This window comes from Coloeus monedula, assembly GCF_965178545.1.
Source record: "Coloeus monedula genome assembly, chromosome: 23".
Lineage (NCBI taxonomy): Eukaryota > Metazoa > Chordata > Aves > Passeriformes > Corvidae > Coloeus > Coloeus monedula.
In genome coordinates this window covers 1,631,507-1,642,448 of record NC_138803.1, presented here as the reverse complement: position 1 = coordinate 1,642,448, position 10,942 = coordinate 1,631,507, and the positions used below count along the sequence as shown (strand labels likewise).

Below are 10,942 nucleotides of genomic sequence, written 5' to 3'. Positions count from 1 at the left end.
CACACCTCATGCTCTCTGGGGAGCTGGCAGGGTGTCAGTGGCCTGGATCCCTCACCCTTTATCCATGGGTGCAGGGCAGAGCCAGGACCCCTGCCCCAGGTCAGGGGGGCAGGATCCAGCACTCGGAGGTTACCCTCAGCAGCCTTTGGTCTCCAAATCTTGGCTCTCCTCCCACCCACCCTGGTGCACATGGGCAGTGATGGGGACAAACCCCTCAAGTGGTGGGGACAGACACACATCCAGGTCTCCTCAGCCGCTGGAAGCTTTGGGGAACCTTCGAGACCCTCGAGATCAAATAACTCTCAGCTGGGTAGGGGTTAAATGCAGCAGCTCCTGGTTCACCCCAAGCAGGATGTGGGGGACCTCCAGCATCCTCCTCCAGCCCCCGGTGCCAGGTTTCAGGGCTTGGTGATGCTGATGCTGGTGTTTGCAGCGGTGACAGCCCCTCCGTGGGGTGGGAAGGTGGCCGTGGCCAAGCCATTGGGTGGCAAAGCCTGTGCTTGCAGCAGGGACCTTGTCTGGGTGGGAGTCCCATAATCACCTCATTTTGTTGTGTAAAGGACTGCCCCTCATGGGGGGCCCCCCAGACCCCCACAGGATATTCTCCTGGGAGCAGTGGTGCAGGAAGAAGGTGTCCAGGTGTGGAGCCACACTGGGTAACTCAGTGCTCGATTCACCTGCGAGGTGGCCAGAGACACATGGCGGTGTCAGTTTGGGGCAGCAACACCCCCAGGTCTCTCTGACTGGCTTTTTTTGAGGTGAGAGCACTCATTTTCCAGTGCTGCAGGAAGGGCAGAGGAGCACCTGGCCCCAGGGGACGATGCTCTGGGCAAGGAGGCTTCTTGATGGTGAGGAGGGAAGAAGAGATGCAGGGAAGGGGGTGCACTCAAGCCACAGCCCACCTGCCCCCAGAAACTCCTGCCTGCATTATCTGTGGTCCTGCTTGTCTCTTTGCTTCCCTGCTGGAGAGTCTGGAGTTCTCCTTAACCCCACTGGCATTCCCTGGCATTCTTCCCTGCTCTGGTTTCTCTTGCAGACTGCTTTCTGATGGGGTTGTGGAGGCACTTTGGGGCTGGAGCTGGGGTTGTGGAGGTCATGGAGACCCTTTGGGGCTGGGGAAGGGTTGTGGGGGCACTTTGTACCAGGTTTGCTTGCAGGAGCCAAAGTCACATTTGCAAGACAATGGCTGTCCCCATCCTTGGCGGGTGCTCGGACACGGCTGGGCTGGGAAGGGGGTGCTGAGCACGTCGGGCTGAGCTGCAGCCCTGGCTGTGACCTGAACACGTTCCCTGGCTCTGTGGAGGAGCTGGGCTGGCCAGGGGAGCCCTGCGGGGTTGGGAGGTGTGGCACCCAGGACATGGTACCTGTGACATGTGAGTCGACCCATTGACCTGCACACTGAACCCGCCACTGCTGTGTAGAGCCAGCTCTTCCCTGCTTCCATCCATCCTCAAAATGTGCCCTGCCGAAGCCCCCTGGGGGCTGGAAGAAGAGCGGTGTGTTGCTCCTCTTCTGTTCCCAGACTTGGAAGCTCGCCCCGGGGCTGGGAGCAAGTCCTGAGGGTGCCACACCAGCGCTGAGTCCCTGTGGGTGCCCCATGCCTGGGGTCCCTGCCCAAGAAAAGGAGGAGATGGTGGGGCTGGATTTGTCCAGACTGACCTCATTCTTCTCTGCTGGGGATGCAACCCCCCTCCCCTCATCCCAAGGGGCCGTGCCAGGTGCATGTCCCCCCAGGAGTGTCCCCATTGCCCCTGGGAGGCTTGGAGCTGGAACCGTCATTGATGCAAGGCTGGGTGATGCTCCCAGTGGCTTAGGAGATGTCAAAGGCCAGGAAACCCAGGGGCCAGCTGGGCTCCCCACGGCTCGTGAGGGATCCAGGTGACCTCTCGCAGACACTGGGTCTGTGCCCCTCTAGCAGAGGATGAGGTGTCCTGGTGCAGCCCTGCTGCCCACGCAGACGCTGTCTTGGGGACACTGGGGAGGAGTGGGGGCAGCAGGGACCTGTGTGCCACCGAGATGATGTGTTTCAGGGAGCCCCTGACCCACCATGACATTCAAGCAAGCATCCATGATGGCCCCGGAGGCCACGGCCAGCACGCTGCCCATGAGCACCATGGAGAACTCCACTGAGGCCGCGGGGCCAGGCGAGAGCAAGGAGGACATGTTCACCAAGCTGAGGGACAAGTTCATGAATGAGCTCAACAAGATCCCCCGTGAGTAGCTCCTTTCTCAGGTGTTACCCTCCTGATGACCCCCCCATCACACTGGTCCCAGTACAACCTGTGGAACAAGGCTTTTGGGTGGCTGAGAGGGAGCTACAGGGCTGACCACGACCCTGGCTTTTGCCCACAGTGCCACCCTGGGCCCTCATCGCCATCGCGGTGGTGGCTGGACTCCTCATCCTCACCTGCTGCTTCTGCATCTGCAAGAAGTGCTGCTGCAAGAAGAAGAAGAACAAGAAGGAGAAGGGCAAAGGCATGAAGAATGCCATGAACATGAAGGACATGAAGTCAGGCAACCAGGTGATGTCCTCCTGGGCTGCTTGGCCAGCAGCCCCTCTGGCTGGCTGATGGACTGTGCCAGGGCACTCAAAGATCAGGCAGCAGATTGGGATGGAGCCACCAGGACCCCGGGATGGGACAGTGGAGCGAGGACCTGAGACAGCAGCACTGTCCTCCAGTGTCTGGTGGCCCAGGTGGACCAAGCTCAAGCTGGCCTGGACCTGCCAATGCTTCACCTGAGCCAGGAAATGTTGATTTAATCCCTTGTGTCTCTTGCCTCCCTCTGGGTCACACTCATTTCTCTGAGCCTTTAGCTGAGAGGGCAGGGCCACCAGGCCAAAACACCCCCCAGTTTGGGATCCCCAAAAAGTCTGTGGTGTAGTGGCAGGTGCTGGTACCTCATCCTGGGGACCAGCCCGAGGCGGGCTTTGGTACCCACAGGCTTGGGGCCACCCCGGCCATTTCAATGGCCTTGACCCACGGCCATTTGGAGGGGGTGGGAGAATTTGGGTGTCCGTCCCTGCTCTTCAGAGCCACGTGGGCACCATGGGCATGCAGACAGGGCTGGAGCAGGAGAGGGGGGAGATGTGGGGTGGGATTCCCCAGTGGAGAGCAAGGGCTGCGTCCTCTGGGGCTCCACGGGGTGGTACAAGCCCTGATCCCCCACCCTGCCATGGGTCCCTCGGTGTCTGTGTAACGTGTCTCTCTTCACCCACGGTGCCCTCGCTGTCCTCCTGCCCTGGCTGCCTCTCTGCTCTGGGACACCCTCCACGTAAGTGCCACCATGAGCCTCCTCCATCATCTGCTTCCAGGGTGGGATGGGGGACTGGGGACACATCAAAGAGGGAGTAAGGAGCTGGGACTCCCACCCCGTGGACTGCACTTGGAGAGGCAGGAAGAAGGGTGGATTTCCTGGGGACAATCTCTTTCTGAGCCTGCAAAGCCTGGAAATGGCCCCGATAAGCCTTAGCTCTGGCTGTAGTGCTCCTCCAAGCACGGGCTGGGCGCCACAGGACCCACCACCTGCAAGCACCAAAACTCCCTCCACTGGAGTCAGTTCCTTGTCCTGGCACCCCTGGCAGCCCCACATCATCTTGGCTGGACCAGCACCGGGGGCTCCCTGGCAGCCACGTGGCTGTGGCACAGCCAGTGCCACCCCCAGCCTGCCCTGTCAGTGCTTCATGTCCCTAGCACGTGGGTCTCCTTTCCCCTGGTGGGGACAACCTGGGTGTTGAGATGCCAGGAGGGTTGGGGTGCTGAGGTCCCCAGTGGTGTGGGGCTGCTGGGCTGTGACCATCCTGCTGAGCTGGACACCTTGGCTGCCGTTCCAGGACCAACAGGACGACGATGACGCAGAGACGGGCCTGACAGAGGGGGAAGGTGAGGAAGAGGAGAAGGAGCCGGAGAACCTGGGCAAGCTGCAGTTCTCACTGGACTACGATTTCCAGGCAAACCAGGTGATGGAGTGGCTGGGGCTCAGCTGAGGAGTGGGGTTTGCCCGGGGGGGAGTTGAGAGGACAGGTCTGCGTGTTGGAACTGGGAGGCACATGAGGGAAGGAGGAGCCGGGTGCTGTGCCAGAGGAAGTCCTGCCCCATGCTGGGCTGGAGATGAGCCCTTGGCAGCTGCAGTGCATGGCTGGGCTGTCTCACTGAGGACTCCTCCGTCCTTCCAGCTCACAGTGGGGATCCTCCAAGCTGCCGAACTGCCGGCTTTGGACATGGGCGGCACCTCAGACCCCTACGTCAAGGTGTTCCTGCTCCCTGACAAGAAGAAGAAGTACGAGACCAAAGTGCAGAAGAAGACCCTCAACCCTGCCTTCAATGAGACCTTCACCTTCAAGGTGAGCCCCTTCATCCATAACACAGGACCTTGTCTCCCACTCCCATCCTTCTCCCTGGCTGCAGCAATCCCGTGTGCTGACCTTCCCTTCCAGGAGTGGGTGGGCCTGGCTTGCAGCCCGGTCGTTGTCCCTTTGTGCAGGTCCCCTACCAGGAGCTGGGTGGGAAGACGCTGGTGATGGCCATCTACGACTTCGATCGCTTCTCCAAGCACGACATCATCGGTGAGGTGAAGGTGCCCATGAACACAGTGGACTTGGGCCAGCCCATCGAGGAGTGGCGGGACCTGCAGAGTGGCGAGAAGGAGGAGGTGAGAGCCAGCCCTCAGCCAGCTGAACCCCTGGCTGGGGGATTGAGATGGGGGCTGGCTGTGGGGCGAGCTCTGCTTTCAGGGCCATCCCACAGTGCTCAGGGTGACGATCACTGTGGGGTCCCACCAGGGTGCCATGAATGTCCTGGCAGGGCAGGATCTGACCTGTTGTTCCTCTGTGTAAAAATGTTTTAATAACAGAAAATGAAGACTAGAAAACATCCAGAGTGCTATGCTGGGCCTGGCTTGTCCTGGACCCAATGATCAAACTCTTGTGTTGGTGCACAGGGTGCCAGCTTGTGCCTGGACTGAGCAGGGTATAGGGGGACCTGCATGTGTGATCGTGTCCAAACACTGCAGTCCGAGGCACTGCCAAAGCTCTGACCTCCACTCGCTGCTCTGCTTGGCAGCCAGAGAAGCTGGGCGATATCTGCATCTCCCTCCGGTACGTGCCCACGGCCGGGAAGCTCACTGTCTGCATCCTGGAAGCCAAGAACCTGAAGAAGATGGATGTGGGGGGCCTCTCAGGTGGGTGTTGCTCAGAGGCAGCCTCCCCCTGCCCCACTGGGGACTCTCAGCATCCTCTGTGGGGAAGGACTCTGGGGCCATCTGTCTGGCAGAGCTTGGGAAAGCCCCCCAGTGCCTCCTCATGCTTTGCAGGCAGCCCAAGGTCTGGCTGGGAGGTGAGGGGAGATGGGCATGGGATGCATCCCCAAATCTTGAGAAGGATGCTTTGAATTTGGTCCCCCTGGTTTGAGCAGGACCAGGATGCTGCAGGACCTGGGTGGTGAAAGTGCTCCTCCTTGACCTGGGGGCTGGGGACCTAAGCTGACAGCATGTCTTGTGCTCAAAGTGTCTTCCCAGCCCCATTCTGGGGTCCTCAGCTCTCTCCAGACATGCTTTAACCACAAGAGCAGTACCTGCATGACTGGAAGGACTCAGCTTTATCGTGGGCTTTCCTGCTCCTGTCCGGGGCGACAGGCCAGAGCCCACACAGTGCCACTCACCTGACAGGCCAGCTGTCACTCCACTGTCCCCAGCCCTCCTACAAGAGGGCCCACAGCACAGAATCCCAGAATCATTATTGTTGGAAAAGACCTCCAGGATCATCAACCTGTGCCCAATCCCCACCTTGTCACCCAGACCAGAGCACTGAGTGCCACATCCAGGCATTCTTGGGACCCCTCCAAGGGTGGGGACTCCACCACCTCCCTGGGCAGTGCCAATGCCTGGCCACCCTTTCCATAAACAAATTTTTCCTGCTGTCCAACCTAAACCTTCCCTGTTTCAACTTCAGGCCGTTTCCTCTTGTCCTGTCCCTGTTCCCTGTGAGCAGAGCCCGACCCCCCCGGCTGCCCCCTCCTGTCAGGGACTTGTGCAGAGCCACAAGGTTCCCCTGAGCCTCCTTTGCTCCAGGCTGAGCCCCCCAGATCCCTCAGCCTCTCCTCATATGTCTGACTCTCCAGACCCTTCCCCAGCTCTGCTGAATCCAGAAGAACTCCATCCCTTGGCCAGTTGCTCCCACAAATCCTCTCCAGCCCAACTATTTTGTCTTTGGCATCCATCCACAAACCTCAGACCACCTTTACTCAGGGCGGTCTCTCCCTCACCCTGGGTTGAGATGTCTCCTGGGACCCAACCAGTGGTGTCCCCTGGGCACCTCAGCCCTGGCTAATGCCCCATCCTGCCCCCCAGATCCCTACGTGAAGATCCACCTGCTGCAGAATGGCAAGAGGTTGAAGAAGAAGAAGACCACAGTCAAGAAGAAGACCCTGAACCCCTACTTCAATGAGTCCTTCAGCTTTGAGATCCCCTTTGAGCAGATACAGGTTTGTCTGATGACTCCCCTGGGATGGGAGATGTCCTGAAGCTGCCTGAGCTCTTGTCCCAGCCTTCCCAGCAGCCCGAGCCGCTCCTGCTGAGCTCCTGGTCTGGTCACTCTGGAGATTCTTCCAGTCCCATCTGGGGCCTGGGCTGATGCTGAGGGCAGCTGGTGGGGGGACAGAGGTGGGAGGCTGGGCAGCACCCATGGGAGATGAACCCCCAACCCAGATCACGGCTGAAATGGGGCTTTCCTCTGCTCCTGATCCTACAGTGCTCACCTCAAGCATAACAGGATGGTCCTGGGGGCATTTTGGACCCTTGGCCACTGCCTTCTGCCCCTCCGTGTCCTGTGCAAGCCCCTGCCCGTGCCCCTTGCCCCTGCCCAGTAGCCCACAGCTCTTGCCCAGCCCCACACCACACCTTGGTGACCTTTCCCAGGTGAGTCAGCTCAGGATGAGCTGGGCCCCCACTGGGCTCTGGGCTCCTCGGGGAAGGACATGAAGGAAGCAGGGAGGGGGCCCTGCCCCAAAACAAGCCACAGTGGGGCTCAGCCTTGGGGCATCCCTGGGGCACCCTGGGGCTATGGAGCTGTGTGGCCACTGCGCCTTTCCACCCCTCTAAAGAAGGTTTCCTCCTTTAGAAAGTGCAAGTGGTCATCACAGTGCTGGACTACGACAAGCTGGGGAAGAACGAAGCCATCGGCAAGATTTTCACAGGCTTCAACTCCACCGGCACGGAGCTGCGGCACTGGTCTGACATGCTGGCCAACCCCCGGCGGCCCATTGCCCAGTGGCACTCGCTGAAGCCAGAGGAAGAAGTAGATGCAGCTCTCGGGAAAAACAAATAGGCAGCTCTGCCGGCCGGGCACTGCGGACAGTCGACCCAGAGCTACTGATACCTCAGTTCTGCAACCTTCCTTTCGGTTTTTTGTTCTAAGCTGAAATGCCCCTTGATGCCTCTGGAAGGGTATCCAGGCAGTCCTAATAGCTTCCAGGGGAAGAGGTTAAAGACATGGATGGTTCTTTTTGTTCTTCAGCATTGCTCCCTTCTGCTGCATCTCCCATTGCCTCTGCTCGCCATCCCTTCCCGGTGCAAAGCCACCGGCACACTTGGGACCTGCCCCAGCAGCTGTGTCACCAGCCTGCAGCACTGCTGCTGCCCTCCTGCCCTTGGAATCATGTGGGGAACTGTGGAACGTTGCATGGAGGTGATACTGGAGCCTGACAGTGTGAGATGACCAGACCCACTGTGCTTGGTTGGGGCATGACCAGTAGTGAGACAGAAAAACGGTGCAGAAGACCCTCTGAAGAGACCCAGGTGCCTCCCCCTGGTCCTCCCCAAGGAAGGCTGAGTGCCCCAGGCCAGCTCCAGATTTGGGTTCTCTGAGGAGAGGCTTGCAGGGCCCATGGATCCCGCTGTGGTGGTGGGGTGCCAAGCCCTCAGTGTTGCAGCAGGAGCTGTGGAGGCCAGTCTGGGCACAAGGAGCCTCAGGAGGGCTGCTCCAAGGAGACACAGGGTGAAATGTGGATGCACCAGCAGCACCGTGTGGATCACCACCACCACCAGCACCACCACCTCTGTTTTGTCCCCAGAGGAGCAGCGCTGGGTGATTTGCATCTGTGTCCCACCATGCTTGGTGAATCCTGTAGATCAAGATGCTTCCACAAGGCAGGTTTACAATGAGAGGTCTCCAGATGTGATGGGGGCAGCCCCCCAGAGCGGTACCAGGTGTCCCCCCAGAGATTGTCCATCGCACGTCCCAGGGCTCAGCCCTGCCTTGGGCACCCCAGCCTGGGCTAGCCAAGGGGCCATGGGGAGCTCCAGCTCCACCACCTGCTGCAGGTGGGGATGGCAAGAGCAAGCCCAGGGCCAGCAAGGGACCAAAGCCCCCAACCCCCATGAGCTGCTACTCCCCACCAGGCCACTGGCTGTTGAACTCACCCCGTCCTGCTCGGGGTATAAGCCATATCCGTGACCCCGACAGTGGCTAAGAGCTTCTCTGGGCCACTTCTCCCGCTGTCCCAGAAAAGCCCCTGAGCCAGAAAGCCAGCACAGTTTTCTGCTGCTGGGAGAGGGTCCAGCAGCCCTGCCCAGTTCAGTCCAGTCTATATTGGAGCACTGATGTTAACTCGTGTCCCTGTCCCAGCTCCAGCTCCACAGCAGCCTCACGCTCTGCTCCCTTTGGCTTCCCTGGACTCAGTGCTGGGGGTTCCAGCACTGCAGCAGCAAAGGGTACAGCCCCAGGGATGTGCTGGCACTGTGGATGCTGCTCTGGGAGCTCAACACCAGGGCTGGGACCGTGGTGCAGGGTGTCCTGGGTCCAGGTACAACGTGCCAAAACTGAGCTCATCCCAGTGCTGTTGGATGCTTTGGCAGCTCCCACAGCTCTGGCTTCCCAAAGGGCATCCCGGCCCCCTCTGAAGGTGGAGAGATGATGGGAAACTTGGTGGCAGCCACACCTCAGGGGGTTCAAATGGACACGGGGACCAGCCCCTGCCCCTGGAGGGTTGTGCAGCTCTGGGACAGGTCCCCAGGGCAGGACATCTCCATCTGTGGGAGGTTTGGGGCTTGGATAGCCAAGCTGCAGTGTGGGAAGGGGATGTTGGACAGGGACCTCTAATGACCACCTCCACCACCACTGCGGCTGCACTTGGCCCATGCCCTGGTGAAAGTGGGGCCACGCTGGGTCTGCAGGGGTCACCCAGCCAGTGGTCCCTCAGGGCCATCTCCAGCTTCAATTAGTCCCTTTTCCTAATGGATGTGTCAGTGTCAACAGATGCAGTCCTGCCCTGCCTCTGTAGCCAAAGGGAGAAGAAGTCTTTTATGGGATGCTTTTAAAAATGGGGAGCTGGAGGGGGCCTGACACCCCATGGTCAGGAGCAGTGGTAGGACTCAGTCTCATTTTGGGGTCCATCCAGGCACTGGAAGGGTGGGGGGGGGAGGGCATCTGCCTTACATGGAGTGGGTTAAAAGAGGAGGAATTAGAAAGAGCACTGAAATCCTCCTGCTTGCAGCCAGCGAGTGTGCATGGCCCTGCAGCCTTCCCAGGGAAGCAGGTGGAGGTGTGCACACCTGCACATCTGCACCCTGCACATCTGCATCCTGAACACCTGCACATCTGCACCCTGAACATCTGCACCCTGCACATCTGCACCCTGAACATCTGCACCCTGCACACCTGCACCCTGCACCCCTGCACACCTGCACATCACACCTGAACACCTGCACATCTGCACCTGCACATCGGCACCCTGCACACCTGCACACCTGCACCCTGAACATCCGCACCTTGCACACCTGCACACCTGCACATCTGCACCCTGAACATCTGCACATCACACCTGCACACCTGCACATCTGCACCTGCACATCGGCACCCTGCACACCTGCACACCTGCACACCTGCACATCTGCATCCTGAACATCTGCACCCTGCACATCGGCACCCTGCACATCTGCACATCACACCTGCACACACCAGATGCACCCCCTGCTGTGCGTTCCCCTCCGCGCCGCCCCCCCCCCTTCGCCCCCCAGACCCGCCGGATCGGCCGGGGTCCCTCCAGGAGTGGAGATCCCACCTGGCTGCTTTCCATTCAGACTCTTTAAGCCTTGGGAGAGGGGGAAGACTGTGACTTTAATACATAATTTTTTTTTTAATAAAAAAGGGAAAACCAACCAACATACTGAAGCCATCTGCGCTGCCTCTGACCCCCCCTTAGCTGTGTGTAGGTAAAATATATGGAGACATAGCTGTATATACCACGAGCAGTGCATGCGACGCAGCCACGTAGCAGTAGCAGCATGGCCCCAGCCCGGCGGCGCTGCCACCGCCCCGGCACTGCCGTCCCCATCTCCGGCCTCCCGCCAGGGAGGAGGCGGCGACCACCAAAACTCATCGCTCGAGAGCTCTCCACCGCCCTGATTTTTCTCCCCCCAAATAAAATGAAAATCCCCAATTAAATCATATAAAAGAAGAAAATAATGCCAAGAAGCAAAGCATGCCAAGCCCGGCCCGCCAGCGGAGGGTGAGCTGTCACCGACGCAGCCGTGGCGCCCATGTGTGTCGTGTTCCTGTGTCTTGTCGCGTTTGTCCCATGGCCGGGTAGCAGCAACATCGTGGCTTCGGTGTCCTGTGTCGCGTTGGTGCATTTCACCGTCAGAGCAACTTTAGAAGCCATATTAGAGCACGGTGCACCGGGACCCCACGGGGACAGGCCCACGGTGAGCCGTGACCCCCTTCCCCCCATGTGTCCACGTCCCCCCTGGTTTCGTGGGGCTCGGGCTGCCAGGAGCCGCACTGGCCACCGCCTCGGTGGCCTTGGGTGCCGCTGTCACGCCGGGCGAGGGGACGGGACAACGCTGGGCGCAGATGCTGGGGTCGACTTGCCGGTGGTGAAAAGGCTTTTTGGAGCAATTTGGGTTATTTCTGCCATGTCCAGTCGGTGGTTTCTGTTTCGGGGACGAG

At 59.7% G+C, this 10,942-nt stretch overlaps 1 protein-coding gene across 1 annotated transcript; it reads left to right on the top strand.

Moving 5' to 3' along the window:
• Nucleotides 1–2,047: 2,047 nt before the first annotated feature.
• SYT2 (synaptotagmin 2) lies at nt 2,048–7,321 on the top strand (the record flags this gene model as incomplete). The annotated part of the gene is made up of 8 exons (XM_082296031.1): nt 2,048–2,213; nt 2,353–2,522; nt 3,842–3,958; nt 4,175–4,342; nt 4,483–4,650; nt 5,061–5,178; nt 6,346–6,479; nt 7,115–7,321. 8 exons carry the CDS (start codon nt 2,048–2,050, stop codon nt 7,319–7,321), a joined length of 1,248 nt encoding a protein of 415 aa, XP_082152157.1.
• Between the last annotated feature and the right edge of the window lie 3,621 nt (nt 7,322–10,942).